Here is an 18,056-nt window from a genome sequence, read left to right on the forward strand (position 1 = left end):
TCAGCGCTCAGAAGCTAAGCAGAGTCAGCCCTGGTTAGTATTTGGATGGGAGACCACCGAAGAATACCAGGGTTGCTAGGCAGAGGCGGGCAAGGGTAAACCTCCTATGAATGTCTCTTGTCTTGAAAACCCTATGGGGTAGCCATAAGTTGGCTGTGATCTGATGGCACTTTCCACCACCATCCCAAATCAGCGCCCTGATCTGGATGGCCCAGACTAGGTTGAACTCATCAGATCTTGGAAGCTAAGCAAGGTTGGCCCTGCTTAGTACTTGGATGGGAGACCACAAAGGAAGTCCAGGGTTATTATGGAGAGGCAGACAATAGCAAACCACCTCTGAATGCCTTTTGCCTTAAAAACCCTAGAGGGTTGCTATAAGTTGGCTGTGACTTGAGGGCTCTTTCCACCACCATCCGATCTCTGATAGTCTGATTCTCTGATCTCTACTCCACACTGGCTGTAACCAGGATGGACTCTAGGAAAAATAGCTTGGGAAAAGGCATTGCAGGGTGAAACATGGCAGGCAGAAGAATCTTCCTCCTCCCACCCACTGTTTATCTGGATGCGATCTCTCTTGCTGCCTATAAAGCTGTTTTACAGACACTCTGCTTCCATCATATCTAGTTCAGCCTTCAGAGAGTAGTTTCTCCAAACAAATCAGAAAAGCATCAAGTGACAGACACTTGCAAAGCAAAGTGGCAGAGCCGGACGTTGGTCAGATGATCTGGTGATTCAGAATCTGTGCTGAAAAAGTCATCTAAACATCAGAGTTTCAGTAATATAAAGTAATAAGACAATGACCATGTCATTTATAGAGATCTGGCAGTAGCTGTGGAATCCATGAGTCATAGCTCTGACAGAATGACGGCAACGATGCTGAAATCCCGGGAGCCTCCGTACAACCAAGCCAACAGAGCAGTATACAACTGGGATCATGTGAAATGACAAGGCACGGCAATATGTTTTTCAAGAAGAAGAAGAGGTTTTTATACCCTGCTTTTCTCTACCTTTAAGGAGTCTCAAAGCGGTTTACAATTGCCTTCCCTTCCCCACAACAGACACCTTGTGAGGTAGGTGGGGCTGAGAGAGTTCTGAGAGAACTGTGACTGGCCCAAGGTCACCCAGCAGGCTTCATGTGTAGGAGTGGGGAATCAAACCCGGTTCTCCAGATTAGAGACCACAACTCTTAACCACTACACCACACTAGGTCTCCAAGGGGCACACTTACACTGGAAATATTACACTGGAAATATTAATTAGAGACACATTGAAAATAGCATCTCGTTAACTGCCAATAGTCACAAAAATAAGCAGAATGCTAACTATCAGGCAGGAAAATAATGCAAAAAAAATTATAACCACAGGCCAAATGCATCTGAAGCTAGTCCTAATTAAGCCCTTTTGAGAGCAATTAACTTGTCCCACTGACTTCACTGAGATTTAGACTATATATTTTGTATTCACTTTTTCACTAGGATTCTTGGCCCAGATTATGTTCCCACACAGACACGCTTCCATCACAGCTTCTGTATGAAGCTTGTCCTTTTCTCCCTCTTTCCTCCTGTCATGACACAGATGGCCCAATTGTTTCCCAACTCCCCTGGGTCGTCAGGACTGAGGAGAAGGTGCCGCAGGGAAAATATTCTTTTAAGGCAGAAGGATTTGCCTTCAAGGAGATCTGCCATCCTCTCTATCACCTCACCACTCCCCTGCACAGACATTAGGGGAACGATGCTAACCAATAGTGGTTAGTAGTTGTTAGTAGCAAAAAATCCTGTAGGTAGTATAGAAAAGGGAACTGTGGATAGTTTCACTGATGACAGCATGTGTAGGGTGAGGTGAGACCGGATGGATGGGAAGGGAAGCTTATATTCCAAACACTCTTCATGACTGTTGGTTTGCTGACTCATTAACTACTCAAACAAGTGGAATGAGCTTTTATACACAATGTGTGGGTTGATCATTAAATGGAATGAATAGGGAATTATGTTGATTAAACACCTCCTTCTCTAGGACCTATGTTTACCTTAGGATGGGCCAGTTGGTACCATACACACAGTGATGTATCTCTTGACATATGAACAGCAAGACATTCAGGAAAAAGCCTTGGACTAAGCAGGTACTATTTTGATTCTCTATCTCTCTGGGGAATTCTCTCATTATGCAAGACAAATGGAGCATCAAAATGGCACATGCTTAGTCTGAGGCTATCCATCCATATGGGGGATCATGTAGGGTTGCCAGGTCCCCCCTGCCCACAGGTGGTGGTGGTGGGGTAGAGTTACCAGATCCAGGTAGGGACACTCCTGGAGATTTGGGGGTGGAGCCTAGGGAGGAAAGTGACCTCAGTGGGGTACAATGCCACCCTCCAAGGCATCCATTTTCTCCAGGGGAACTGATCTCTGCAGTCTGGAGATGAGCTGTAGTTTTGGGGGACCCACAGGTCCCACCTGGAGGCCAGGATCCCTAGGGTCATGTAAAAGTGGGATGGGATATCAAATGAGGATTTCAGGCCTCCAGCAAGGGTTGCCAACCTTCCAGTGGGGCCTGGAAATCTCCCAGAATTTCAAATGATCTACAGATATTAGTTCTCCTGGAGAAAATTGCTGCTTTGAAGGGTGGACTATGGCATTATCCCTCACTGAGTTCCCTCCCTTCCCCAAACCCTGCTGTCCCCAAGCGTCATCCACAAATCTCCAGGAATTTCTGAACCTGGAGTTGCCAACCCTACTTCCAGCTGACTTCTAACTCAAGGCCAAACTACACATGACTTGGGAAATTTGTGTTTGGCTCATCACACATTTTGCAGAGCTGTAAAAATGTGTGAGGGGAGATCAGGACTGGAAGAGAGACACTGGGGGAGGATAGGGGTTCTCTCCCCTGATTTCTCTGATTGGAAATCCTCCCCCCCAGGTGCTTTAAACCCCAGGAGGGTAAAAGGACAGGCCCTATATAGGGTCCTTCTTTTTTCCTCCTGGAGCTTAAAGCTGCCTTAAGGTAGAAGTATGTATTTTGGATCAGGAAACTGTTCTGAATGGACAATCAAAATAAAAAAGAAAATTGCCCAGATAGGCATCAACCTGGACTCCCTGCTTCTGCCCAGAGAGAGTTATATCCTAAGTCTAATAAAACAAAGACTAGTCGATCATGAGTTCCAGCGCAAATTTCCTTTAACGCCGCCAATTTGCTCACCTCAATACTTTGGACTTCCACCTAATTTCCATTTAAACTACCTGGACCGCCTTGACAATCCTAAGATCAGGAAAGTCTTTATGCAAGCTAGGACTCATTCATTGCCTTCAGTGATCCTCCATGGCAGATTCATGAAAACACCTTACGCTGAAAGAGTCTGCAGATGTGGCGCAGGATGTCCTCCCTGTCTCATATTATTTTGGACTGCCATCTTTATGATTCCCCAAGAGGAAACCTAATAAAACCTATAGTTTTGAACTTCTCCTCAAATAATATGAAAATACTTCACAAACTATTAGCTGATAAGAACCCTTAGACAACCGAAAACGTGGCAAAATTTCTGACGATAGTAGTCAACCGATGGGAATCTAGTCGAAAGTAGAATCACAACGTTAAGGAATGATTTATATCAATTTTACTTTACTCTAACTTTTATCCTTTTTATATACTGCAGATTGTACTATGCCAATAAAGGTATCTGAAAAAGAAAAAAAAAGAAACTGTACAGGGGTGAACCCAAAGCTTGGGCTCCAGTCCAGATTGTTCCCCCCAAGGCTTCTTTCTGCGACTTAATTACATGCCTGGTCACTACTTCTAGCACCTGGCGAGAACATATGGGGGATCATGGAAATTTGAGACTGGATCATGTGTAGTTTGGCCCTTAGATGAAACAATGAGCCCAAGTGGATCTCAGACAAATGTGCTGAGGACGGTGACGGTCTAGCTAAAACTGAAGGATAACCAAAACCAATATGAAAAACTTCTGGAAGCAATTCTGAACATAACATAAGAACATAAGAAAGGCCCTACTGGATCAGACCAAGGCCCATCAAGTCCAGCAGTCTGTTCACACAGTGGCCAACTAGGTGCTATTTATAATTTTAAATGTTACTGCATCTTTAGAGACACTACCATAAAGCAGCAGCAAACAACAGCACATATTGCTGTGAGTATGGCTACCTTGATCACTGTCTATGAATCTGAAGCAAAATCATTGGAAGCTGCCTCATGTTGAGTCAGAACATTGGTCAATCTAGCTCTGTACTGCCTACCCTGATTGTAGGGTTGCCAACTCCAGGCTGGGATATGCCTGGAGATTTTGGGAGTGGAGCCTGAGGATGGGCAGGGTTTGAGGAGTGGAGGGACCTTGGCAGGGTATAATGCCATACAGCCCACCTTTCAAAGGGGCCATTTTCTCCAGGGTAACTGATTTGTCACCTGGAGACAAGTTGTAACAGCAGGAGCTCTCCAGTCACCACCTGGAGTTTGGCAACCCTACCTTATTGGCAGCCATTTTTCCAAAGTCTCAACTAGAGAGGAGCATTTCCCAACACTTTCTATCCAATCCTATAAGTGGCATTTCCAGGGACTGAACCCAAGACTTTCTACTTGAAAAGCATGCCCTGTGCTATGGACTGGCAGGACCACCCTTCAAAGGGCAGTGTTACATGCTGCTGTAGTTTATTTGCTTCCCCTACGTTCTGCCTGGATATCTCCAAGTAAAACTGCTATTACAAAGATAACACAAATCTTCTCATCCAAAGGAATGTCTTAGCATTGCTCCTGGAAATGCTCACCACTTGGGGAAGTGAAGAGCGAGCACACAATAAAACAAATTGAAATGATTTTTTTTTCTAAATTGCAACACCCATTTAGTAAACATTTGTTCATGACAAAAGTCCCAACAATCCCCAAAGTGGGTCAGAGAGAGGCTGAGCAAACCTGATTATGAAATAACCAAAACTGAACTCCAGTCTGAGAATGAGATTGTGACTCTCTGGTAGAGCACATCAATGAATGTTGATTTATATTTTCCTAATAAACCATGACAGACTTTTCTCAATGAAATAGTGGCATCTCCACTTTGAAGGTGGAAATTAAACCGGGGTAATTTAATAATTTTCAGCAGTGTTCACTGGGAAGGGCTTACCTTGCAAGATTGTCCAGAGCCCCTGAATATTGCGGTACAAGTACTGCTGGCTGAGGTTGTGCGCAATTTGAAATTAAATTATGTCTCCTCATTCCTTTTTAGCAAGCTGAAAGCATGAATCAACTGCTGAAATGCAATTACAGCAAAGAGTCTGATTCCTTTAAATTAGAATCCATTTTTAAACAAATAATATGAGCAAAGGGAACTACCTTCTCCTTGAGCATGATTCCTGTATTATAGTATCATTTTACAGTGGATGGGGTGGGGGAGGATACCTGTCATGGGGATGTGGAGGAAAAGGGCGTGAAGTTTCCAGTGTATTGAGAAAAAGGCAATGATGTCTTTTTTCAATCCTTAAGAGATTACTCACATGCCATGTAGCACCAGCCTCATCCACCAGTCACTGTGGAGACAACTAAACCAAATTCTCTAGCCCTTTATCACCACTACCCATGGTGGGAAAGGAGAAATAATTTCACACGCACACACACACACGCGCACACACACTCCAGCCACCAGCAAAGGTAAATATTGTAAACCAAAGTATCCAGCTCTCTAATCTTCAAATATCACAGAAAGATTTGAAATACCATCCACCTCATGTCATGTCTCCACAGCCCATTCTGCCAACAGTGTATGTGTGTGTGTCCAAGGGCGAAAACGCTTGGTCGCTTTAGCCTCCTTTATTCCCTGTTTCAGCCTGGATTCAGCCAGGATCAAACGCACGTTCGGCAAAAACACATGCGTTCGATCCTGGCTGAATCCTGGCTGAAACAGGGAATAAAGGAGGCTAAAGCGACCATGCATTTTCGATACAAGTAGAAATCTGGTCTTTCCCATAATAATGCAGGAATAATGTCTGCCTCTATATGCATTCATAATGGAGCCTTAGAAATGGAGGAGAGGGAACAGAACGCAGGGCCTCTTTCTCCCAGCCCCAAACTGATGGTTGGTGCTACGGCTGATGCTCTTGATTGAGCACATTTGTGTTCAGCAGTTCACAGTGGATGAGGGTCAGCGGGGCACATTTGCTCATGGTACAGATAAGGAAGCCAGTTTCCACAGACACATGTCACTCCCTAGCTGGATTGCAGCCACTAATGTTTAGAAAACTAGGGGAAGTAGCAGCATCAATATTTTAAAGGAATTTACCTAACGAATAGCGCACACTGTTCTGTGCAACATGAATTTAATACTGTATGCTATTGATATCATAAGATGAATATAATATTAAAAATGCCATACTGATAATATGAATGATTTAGTCCAGGAGAACTTTGTTTCATTCCATTCCGTCACAGATGCTTCTTGTGGATTTCTGCTGGATCAGACCAATGGTCTGTCTAGTCCAGCCTCTGTTAGCCTCATGCTGGCCAATCAGATGTCACAGAAGCCCCAAAGAAGGTTATGAAGGCCACAGTCTCCCCCTCCTGCTGCCCCCTCAAATTAGCACTAGTATACCAGCTCCAAACACAAAGGTCCCATTCAGCCAACATGGCTGACAGCCACCAAGACCTATCCTCCAAGAAGCTGTCTGACCTCCCTTTTAAAATCAACCAAGCAACATCCTACGGCTAGGGTTCATTAACTTCCACAAGTTAGATTCAAGTCCAGTAGCACCTTAGAGACTAACAGGATTTTTGGGGTAGGAGCTTTCGAGAGTCCGAGCTCCCTTTGTCAGGAATCTGATGACGGGAGCTTTGACTCTCAAAAGCTCAGAAAATGTCTGTTGAAGGGAGCTTTGACTCTCGAAAGCTTATAAAGATATCTGATGACGGGAGGTTTGGCTCTCAAAAACTCACACCCTGAAAATCTTTTTGGCCTCTAAGGTGCTGCTGAATTCAAATCGAGCTCTTCTACAGCAGACTGGGCTACCCTCTGAAACTTTCCACAAGTTAATTACATGCTGTGTGAGGAAGTACTTTCTCCTATCTGTCCTGAATGTACCGTCCAACAGTTTCATTGGGTGCCTGTGAGTCATTTTAGCTTACCCTGGGAGTGAAAAAAAAGGAACAAAATCTTGTGAAGGAGAAGCGAAATCTTCAGATAAATCCATGAAGCAACCAGCCAATATGGAGAACAATTTAAATTCACACACTTACGGAGTTGTAAGGGATTGAAAGATTATCTGGACTCCCCTATTTATGAGGCCCAGCCTTCCCTCCTCCAGCCCCACCCCACTGATCAAGGCCTTCTCAATCTAGGCCACTGTTCTACTGTGGAATCGTAATGATACTTTGGACCAGTAAAAAAGGGTGTACGTGAAAAGAGGTGGAGAGATGTGAAGGGCTATTTGAGACGTTAATTGCAAAATGCTGTGGATTAAATAATGTGTGGCTATTTTGGGGCTCTTATGAGCTCTGCATGAAACAGTTGTACAGTTGTGATGTAATCCAAGAAAGCTTAACTGGGGAAATGAGTAAAATTAACAGAAAATGGAATGTAAAACAAGGCAAAAGAACGAAGGAGGGGAGCATCAAAGTTGAGAAATTGGTTGGTGGAAGAAATGGTGCGCAGCAGAGATGGGGAAAAACTGTATATGGAAAAACTGACTCATGCACTAAGCACCTTACTGCTGTTCGCTTTTCATCACTCACACTCCAAAGAAACAGCTGGAGATAGACCCCGATTGCACTGAAGAATTACTCCCCTTCAGAGCTACTTTGCAGTCTCTGGGTTTTATAATGCTGTGACATCTTGTGCTTTTTCTTCTTTACACTTCCAGTGAGGGGGATGTAGAAATGATTGACGCTTCCCTGATCCAGAGCCCTGAGCCCACTCTGGTGCACACAAATGGAAACATTGCATATACAGGAAGTATCAGTCATTTCATTTGCAAAAACAGATCCATGTGCATGAAGCCACATATACACAGATTACTCTATTGAAGCGAGACAGGTGGAAAACACTCTGTATGGGGTTGTCTTACATTCAGGATCATCTTCCTTTTGGATAAATACAGCATTTTTTTTTTACATAGAATCATAGAGTTGGAAGGGACCACCAGGGTCATCAAGTCCAACCCCCTGCACAATGCAGGAAATTCACAACTACCTCCCCCCTCCACACCCCTAGTGACCAGAAGATAGCCAAGATGCCCTCCCTCTCATCATCTGCCTAAGGTCACAGAATCAGCATTGCTGACAGATGGCCATCTAACCTCTTCTTAAAAACCTCCAGGGACGGAGAGCTTACCATTTCCCGAGGAAGCCTGTTCCACTGAGGAACCGCTCTAACTGTTAGAAAATTCTTCCTAAAGTCTAGACAGAAACTCTTTTGATTTAATTTCAACCCGTTGGTTCTGGTCCAACCTTCTTGGGCCACAGAAAACAACTCGGCACCATCCTCAATATGACAGCCCCTCAAGTACTTGAACATGTAAAAGGCAATGTATTTATACTCAGCAAATGAACATTTGCAGCCCTGCAAACCTAACTCAGGGAAGTGAAATTGACCATGGCTCCCTGCCATAAGTAGGCATGGCTGCAAATAAGCATTTGTAATTTTGTGGTGTATGTAGGGTTGCCAGGTCCCTCCTTGCAACCAGCAGGAGGTTTAGGGAGGTGGGGTTGGGGTGGAGATCAGCGTCATCTACGTGATGGCGTCACCTCTGGTTTGGCAGGGCGGCCCCACCTGGGGTGCTGGAGAAAAAAAGCAGCCCCAGATGACCACCGGAATGAGGGAAGCAATGAAGGTAAAACAGGCTGCGAGCAGCGCCCCGTCCTCCTGCCTAACGCCAAACAGCTGATTGGAAATAACAGCTGATTAGAGGCAAGGCGCAGGGAGGCACAGGGAGGGTAGCTGGAGGGGGAAAATAAGGCGATGCACCTTGTTTGCCCCCCCTCCAGCTACCCTTCCCGCACCTCCCAGAGCCTTGCCGCTAATCAGCTGTTTTTTCCAATCTGCTGTTTGGCGCGAGGCAGGAGGACGGGGCGCTGCTCGCAGCCTGTTTTACCTTTGTTGCTTCCCTCATTCTGGTGGTCGTCTGGGGCTGCTTTTTTTCTTCCAGTGCCCCAGTTGGACTCATGACATCATCACACGGGATGCTCCCCCTCCCTTCCCTTGCCTGCTTCCGCCCGCCAACACCTGAGAGTCAGTGGGCAACCCAAGCAACCACCGGTAGATTGCCCGCCATAATCGGGCACTTGGGAACCCTAGGTGTAAGTGATTATTCTTTTAGGCCATTTATGCATGGGAGGCTTTGCCTTGGAATTGCCTCTCTCTAGATGCACATTTTCCCCATCCAAATTCTCAAAACACAACAATAAGCCACCATGCAGAGTTTTGAGAATTCTGATGGGGAAAATGTACATTTACAGAGTGGCAGATCCAAGGCAAAACCTCCCATGCATAAATGGCCTTAGTCACATACTGCTAAAAAGTTTCACAGATCAATCCTCAAGCATCAACTCTTGTTTGTTGAGCTTGATTGATTGCTGTTAGAACTCATAAACTGAAGGCTTGTGAAGAAATCGTGGGAGGGGGATAATTTATGGGACAATCCCCCCTCCCATCATGCAGAATTCTATAAACATTTTGAGGGTCACTCCATTCTTCCAACGTTTTCTGTTTTTTCCCTGTTTAACCTCAACTACTTCCAACATTCTGAGCACAATTAACTTTTTTTATTTAAAATTTAAAATTGAATATTTTTTTCTGCATACCCAGGGAGTGCAGAATGCAGACTGAAATTAGATGTTCTTTAGTGGAAGAACCAATAGAAGCCCTGTGGAGCCTTAAGACTAATAAAATTTTATTCTGGCATAAGCTTTCATGGACTACAGCCCACTCTTCGAATAAACAAGTTCTAGTCCATGAAAGAGTGAGCGTGGTATAGTGGTTAAGAGGAGCAGACTCTAATCTGGAGAACTGGGCTCAATTCCTCACTCCTCCATATGAAGCCTGCCGGGTGACCTTGGGCCAGTCATAGTTCTCTCCGAATTCTCTCATCCCACATGGGGGTGGGCAATGGCAAACCACTTCCAAATGTCTCTTGCCTTGAAAACCTTATGGGTTCATAATAAGTCAGCTGCAACTTGACAGCAAAATGATACACACAGTCCACAAAAACTTGCATGGGCATGACATTTTGTTAGTCTTTAAGGTGCCACAGGAATTCAGTTTTGTTGTTTGAGGCAACAAAGAACCTACTCTGCTGTAAGCAGAAGTTATTGCTGCATGTTCATTCTGTGTTGCTGCTTTCATGATTGGCATGAGCCAACCATGAGCCAACTATTACCATTAGAAATTATGGTGGAAAGTGCTGTCAAGTCACAGCCGACTTATATGGTGATGCCTCAAGGGGATTTCAAGGCAAGAGGTGAACCGAGGACGTTTGCCTGCCTCTGTGTAGCAACTCTGAACGACCTTGGTAGTCTCCCATCCAAGGGCTGACCCTTAGGCTGATGAGATAGGGCTAACCTGAGCCTTTTAGGTCAGGACTATTAGAAATAATAATATTAAAAAATGAAATGATGTGATGAAAGGATTATAACTACTGAAGGATTATTCCTTTTTTACATTCGTCATAATTGTTGCTGAAAGATACAGTCCTTTATCTACAAAAACTTGGTATGTAATGCACGAGTTCGTTGCAAAGAAAGTTCGTTGCAAGGTTTTCGTTGGAGGGTCAATAATCACATCAGTTTGAAACTAGTTCCTTACCTTTTATTGCCATGGTTGCTATTTCAAGCCACACCTTGCCTTTAAAGATCTCAACTTGTCACCGTACAAAGTTAATGTTTGATTGAATGTCTACCAAGTTTCTGTGAAACCGCCAAGTGCTTTCAGATACAAAGGTAGATGCTGCCAAGCTGGACAGGTGTATAAATATAGCTTTTGAAAAATACAAGATTTTCACACACCAGGTAAGATAAGATCTTCCTGACTTAATTTCTTTTGAAAATTTTAAAACCAGATTTTATTTATTTGAATCTGTGTAGCAATCTGATTTCTTTTTGTTTGTGGTTGGAGTCTTGCAGTCCAGGTTCTGTTACGTGCTTTCAATCTGATCTTTCAAAATCTACAGTCAAGTTCCTTGGTTGTCAGCTTAGCAAATGTATTTTGGGGGTGGAGTCTTATAAAACAGAGATAGAGACTGGAAGAAGAAAATGGGTGCCTATAATGAATATCTCATCTTTTTATGAAAGCGGGAATGAGAATCATTGTTGCATGTACAACAGTGCACAAGATGTCTCTCAGGTTCCTTAACGTCCTCCATTTTGAATCCTGTCACCATTTCAAAATGCTTTCCCCGTTCATCATTTTTCAATTAATATTTTGTCTTGCAATCTGTTTGCCACTAGTCTCTGGGCAAAAACGCATGGTCGCTTTAGCCTCCTTTAATCCCTGTTTCAGCCAGGATCAGGATCGAATGCATGTGTTTCGCTGAATGTGCGTTCGATCCTGGCTGAATCCTGGCTGAAACAGGGAATAAAGGAGGCTAAAGTGACCATGCGTTTTCGCCCTCTGGCAGTATGTTTTTTCCCCCAGCAGCATTCCCTTCCATTAAGTGAAAATGAGGATTTAATTTGCTGTGGTAAGCACTAGTGAAGCATGTCAGCCATATCCCTCTGAGAAAGGGCATCCTGTCAGGAAAGTCCCTGAGGTGGAACAATCCTGTGGGGGGCTAGATAATATGTTTGCAGGAACATTTGAATCAGTTCTCAGATAGATGTGACATTATCTCAGTGGTGGTTCCTGTACTCTAGTACACCCTCCACATGGGTTCTAGCCTGGCACCCAGTTTCAATTTCTTTAGGCACGAGGCAAATATATTTTCATTCTCTAAAGATTTTTAGACCCGGCTACATGAAAAGACAGTCATACTAGGAAAAGTTTAGGGCAGCAGGAAAAGAGGAAGACCCAACAAGACATGGATTGACTCAATAAAGGAAGCCACAGCCCTCAGTTTGCAAGATTTGAGCAAGGCTGTCAAAGATAGGACATTTTGGAGGACTTTGAGTCATAGGGTCGCCATGAGTCGGAAGCAACTTGACAGCACTTAACACACATACACATGAGGTTTTTAGCCCTAACCTGGATGGCCTAGGCTAGCTCAATCTTGTCTAGAACTTGGCTGCTTGGCAGTGTCCGCCCTGGTTAGTATTTGGATGGAAGACCACCAAGGAAGTCCAAAGTCACTACGTAGAGATAGCAAACCACCTCTGAAAGTTTCTTGCCTTGAAAACCCTAGAGCTGTGACGAAGGCAAAAAAAGTAGGTTTAAAATATCGTGTTTGCTCTGTTTATGCCCCTGTGAGCTTTTTTTTTTGGGGGGGGGGTAGAATAATGTGAAGTGAAGGAAAGAAAAGAGTATTTTCCCCATGTGGATGTTTCATTGTCACTTGGAATGCATTTGCATCAGCAATGAGTGTACAACAGATAATTGTCTCCATCTGAAAGCAACCTTAGCCTGTTTTATGCTTGGGTGTCCTTTTCTATTATTCAGTTCTTTATTCTGGTGCATATTGTGGTGGTAGTGTTGGTGTTGTATTTTTTAAAACTGGTGTTTTATTTATTTATTTAAAATATTTTATATCCCACCATATCTCCATAGAATCAAAGTGGCTAAAAAAGCAATAAGTTGCAAACACAAAAAACAAGGTGGCAGTCAATTGTTAAGGATTTTAATTGGCTATTGAAATTTTTATACACAGTAAACCACCTGGATTACAATTTTGTAGAGAGACAAGGTATAAATATGGCATTTATTATTCTTATTAGTTTTTGTACATTGTTGTTACAAGCTAGGGTTGCCATGTACCCCCTGGTCACCAGTAGTGGATGGGGGGGGGGGGCGGTGAAGTTGCCAGATGAAGGTTGGGAAACTCCTGGAGATTTGGGGTTGGAGCCCAGGGAGGACAGGGACCTCAGTGGGATACAATGCCATAGAGTCCACCCTCCAAAGTATCCATGTCCTCCAGGGGAACTGCTCTCTGCAGTCTGGAGATGAGCTGTAATTCCAGGGGTTCCCCAGGTCCTACCTGGAGGCTGGCATCCCTATCACAAGCCTTTTAGTTTTGCTCATTTTCACTGCTGATGTTCCTGATTTGTTTGTTTCTTATGTGACACCTTAATGCCACTTATAGGTGAGAAGCTTCGGGTTGCCAGCTTTGGGTTGGGAAATACCAGGAGATTTTGGGAGTGGAGCCTGAGGAAGGCAAGGTTTGGGGAGGGGAGGGACTTCAATGCCATAAAGTCCAATTGCCAAAGTGGCCATTTTCTCCAGGTGAACCGATCTCTGTCGGCTGGAGATCAGTTGTAATAGCAGGAGATCTCCTGCTGCCACCTGGAGGTTGGCGACTCTAGAGACACTACTTGTATGCGACCAATGCAAAAATAACAGTTAAAATTATATAAATTTAACAGAAAAGGTAATACAGCAGCATGCTAGATGTGTTCACTCCGCTCCACTGTCTCCCAGTTTGATTCCCTCACCATTTAACAACTCTGTTCCCTGGGTTTTTTCTTTCAGGATTTTGTCTGCAATCGTTTCACCACTAGTCTCTGGCAGTATGGGGGAACACTCCCCTTCTATCTGTTTTCATTCCTGCCCCAAAACTAGCCCCACTCCCTTCCATTAAATGTCAGTGAGGAAATACGAATGAAATGCAAATAAAGGCTCACAGATCTGAATTGCACAAGTGAGACATCAAAACAAAACAGGGGGTTCCAAGAAACAGTGGGATTGCAATCATCCCTAATTCCAATTTATTTTATTAATGTTTTTAGGAGTCAGCATAACAGCATAACAGGCCCTACCAAGATGTTTAAGCCATATGGTCTTCACTTCTTGTGTTTCCTTGTTCTTCACCGGGTAAGTTGAAAAAGCTTTGTTTCCCTACAGTGCATGTGAGAAACCCCCCTATGTTTTCTACTTCAGTAAACTGCAGCAATTATAGAGTTTAGGATAGGAAATATGTTTGGCTGATTGTTTGGTTTTGTAGTTCTACTATTTGTAACCTGCCCTACTTGGTAAATTCCCTGATGAGTCAGTTGAGCTTTTGGCAAAGAAGCTCCTATTAGGAGAAGACCCTCAGCTTACGCTCCAAACTGCCAAGTTCTGTGCTGTTGCTCTTAAAATACCTAGAGCTTTATTAGAGAATGATTGTTAGAATATTTTACAATGTTATCAATTTTAATGTGATGATTTTAACCAGGGGTTGCTTTTATTGACCTTACACCTTTATATGTACGGGCAGTCTGTGATTCTGCGGTGCAAAACTATTGTGTCTGGAAATTTTGATGTGTTGGCACATGATTGGTCAGTCGACCGTAATAATAAACTTGACTTGACTATTTGTAACCTATCCCAGTGCTTAGGATCATGACAGGAATATCAAATTATCTTCTCACAGCAGTAGCCATGTTGGAAAAACTGCCCATCAGCTGAGTTTGTGAACACTAAGGAGATTTTTCAAGGCATTTCTGCATGATTTTTTGGTGTGCATTAAATAGGGTGTTCATCATAAATTGTATTTACTGAAGAAGATGAATTGGTTTTTCTCTACCACTTAAGGAAGAATCAAACAGGCTTACAATCACCTTCCCTTCCCCTCCCCACAACAGACACCCTGTGAGTTAGGTGGGGCTGAGAGAGTTCTAAGAGAGCTGTGACTAGCCCAGGGTTACCCAGTTGGCTTCATGAGTAGGAGTGGGGAAACCAACCTGGTTCACCAGATTAGAGTCCGCCGCTCATGCGGAGGAGTGAGGAATCAAACCTGGTCCTCTAGATTAGCGTCCACCGCTCCAAACCACCCACTGCTCTTAACCACTACACCACACTGGCTCAGCGTGTTTGCAACTGAAGGCTGTTTGCAAACCTTCCTTCAAAGTAGTGCTTCTTTTGTAGAAGGAATTGCATTTTCCAATACGCAGAATGTTGATACACATAAAAATACAAAACTGTCCACAAATATATTGCGTTAGAGTTGTGACTGCAAGAAAGTAAGGAGCACCTCTGGTGTGTATATTTTGTGGCATGAGGCACTCTATAATACAAGCATTATTTGATTATCTATTTTCTGTAAACTTTCATTTTATTTTATTTTTACATATATTTAAAATTCTTCAGAGGCTGTGCTCTCCTCAGTTGTACAAGACAAGTGCAGGAGTGATGACATAGCAATCGAACAGCACTAAAGCTAGCATCCCAGAGCAATGTGCAGCTATTTTGTGAGTCTTTTGGTTTAGCATTTTTTAAAGACGTTATTTGGAGATGGTAAATGTCCACCTTTCCCATACTGGTGAGTGCACATCACACCGGATTTACTTAACATATGGGAGAGGGGAACAGTGGTAAGGCAATCCCTTCCCAAACACAGACTCACAAACGTGTGCACATTCTGCTGGCACTGAAAAGATTCTGCAAAATATTATGCGAAGAGTTACATGAGTTTGCAGGATACTTGGCCTCATTGTGCAATAAAACCTCCAGCTTCCAGCTTTTGAGGAGAAGTTAAGTGTGTAGTCAGAGTAGGGTTGCCAGGTCCCTCTTCACTACCAGCGGGAGGTTTTGGGGTGGAGCCTGAGGAGGGCGGGGTTTGTGGAGGGGAGGAGCTTCAATGCCATAGAGTCCAACTGCCAAAGCAGCCATTTTCTCCAGGTGAACTGGTCTCTAATGAAGAGGGGTTCCAGTTCATGATACCCATTGGAGTTCTACTTACGTTGTAGAGTATACTTTATTCGTATTTTCACGTTGGAACTTGGAACTTTAGGATCCTTGTGTTTCTGGGACCACAGCTTTCAGGACATTTTCAGTTATTATACTTAGGAATGTTTTTGTTACGCCAGGGTTGGCAACGATGGATTTTGTAGAGGTTTGCATTTATAGTGTGCTGTTAACACTGTATTTTTGGTTTTGGAGCATCGTATTATTCGTTACATTATAATAAGTTCCTGTATCATATAAGAGCGTTAGTGCTGTTATTTATTAACTAGTTCAGTAGTTGGAAGTTGGCAACCCTAAGTCATAGCCAAGGAGGCCTTCAGAATGGCAACAGTATACAACTATTGCTATGGATAGCAGCCACAACTTCTCAGATCCCATCCTTGTGCATGATTGCAGCTGTGTGCTATGGGAAGGCAATGCCTAGACTTGTGTTTTGGTGCACCTCTAGAAGAAGTTGGATTCTAGATGGTGGCTCAAGCCACTAGAAACACCTCCTTGCATGCCCTCATTTATTAGGTCTGCTCTGCCATTTCCCCACCTGCTAGTTGCCAGCCTTGGGTTTGCAACTTGAGCACACACGGAAACAAATGTGTAAAGTTTATTTTTATTTTAAAAACTGAAATCCTCTTCATACACATGGCTCCATGAACTCTGGATCATGGCCACTGACTAATCAGACAAGACAGAGCCTTGGAATTGTCTGCCATGTTGCACTTCAAATGTTTATTGCCCAGGATTTTGCCAGTAGACGGTTGAAACCCTACTTGGCTGCAGCCATTTCCTGTAGGACTGGAGCAGCTGCCAAAGAATACATGGGACAAAGACATAGAAAGGAGTGCCCCTCTTCTCTCCTTCATTAACTAATGATTCACGAGGCATTTGGACATTTTACAGCTCACATAAAATGTTTTGAATTGACAGGGAAGGGCCTATATGCTGATATAAGAACTGAACTTTACACCCCGGAAATTGAAGGATGAGACTTTGATCATTCCAAACAGGACGTGTTTCTCTATAAAATATGACAAATCTTTTCAAAGACAAAATCCCATAAAAATGTTGCTTAGATGTACAAAGCTCTATTTATCTCTTTCACCCTACTAACATCTGTTAGGCCTTGTGACGCAACAATAACGGATACAGGAGAACCTTGAACAGAGTTCTTAAACTAGGAGAAGCTTAAAAAAACAAACAAAAGGAAAACTTTATTCGGGGTGGGCAGTTGGGGTGGGCATCATGCTTGCTGCCCTTACTCCTGATCCCTGTGCCTTCATCTGATTATCTATGCAAAGTCTATGTGGGTACAGTTGCAGGGGTGGAAGATTCTCTCGTGCTGGTAGGTTTGCCAACTCCTGGCTGAGAAATTTCTGGATATTTGGGGAAGGATGGGACATTCCTCTAGGGCACAGAGTCCACCCTTCAAAGCAGCCATTTTCTTCAGGGGAACTGATTGGTGTCATCTGGAGATCAGTTGTAATTTCAGGAGATCTCCAGCTAGTACCAGGAGCTTGGTAACCCTATATCACTATCCTGTACTTTGTTGTACGTGAATAGGGTTCCAACCTCCAGGTACCAGCTGGAGATTAGGGTTGCCAGGTCCCTCTTCGCCACCGGTGGAAGGTTTTTGGGGCAGAGCCTGGGGAGGGCAGGGTTTGAGGAGGGGAGGGACTTCAATGCCATAGAGTCCAACTGCCAAAGTGGCCATTTTCTCCACATGAACTGATCTCTATCGGCTGGAGATCAGTTGTAATAGCAGGAGATCTCCAGCTAGTACTTGGAGGTTGAGAAGAAAATCATAGCTCTGTGGCCATGGAATAACGATGCACTTAATATAGGATGCCAATCATTTATAGTGCAAAATCATGCAGCTATACTACAAAAACTACCCTTAGCAATATCCAAAACATACAGAGATACAAAAGATATATACAAAATCACAAAAAACATACAAAAGACTGGACATAATGGGCAAGTGGCATGTAAGTGATGCACAAAACTACAAAGTTGCTGATAGTTGTCCCAGCCGGGACCGTGAGTTGAAACCTCTCCCCTACGCTGACGCCGCTGCACAAAATTTAAAGGGACACTGTCTCTTTAGCAAACAGGCTGTATCCAGCTGATGTAGCAAAGTCCTATCTCCAGCTATTACAACTGATCTCCAGCCGATAGAGATCACTTCACCAGGAGAAAATGGCCGCGTTGGCAATTGGACTCTATTCTTAGCATTGAAGTCCCTCTCCTTCCCAACCCAACAATCCTCAGG

The 18,056-nt window shown here is 43.7% G+C and overlaps 1 protein-coding gene across 1 annotated transcript in view; it reads left to right on the forward strand.

The window, feature by feature from the left end:
* Positions 1-8,720: 8,720 nt before the first annotated feature.
* The window catches only part of CDH17 (cadherin 17), a 42,911-nt gene continuing 33,575 nt past the window's right edge, over positions 8,721-18,056 (forward strand). The window contains exon 1 of the mRNA XM_056854889.1: positions 8,721-8,816. Within this exon, the coding sequence (XP_056710867.1) occupies positions 8,721-8,816 (96 nt within the window). The remainder of the gene's footprint in view (positions 8,817-18,056) is intronic.

Source organism: Euleptes europaea, chromosome 8, assembly GCF_029931775.1.
Source record: "Euleptes europaea isolate rEulEur1 chromosome 8, rEulEur1.hap1, whole genome shotgun sequence".
Lineage (NCBI taxonomy): Eukaryota > Metazoa > Chordata > Lepidosauria > Squamata > Sphaerodactylidae > Euleptes > Euleptes europaea.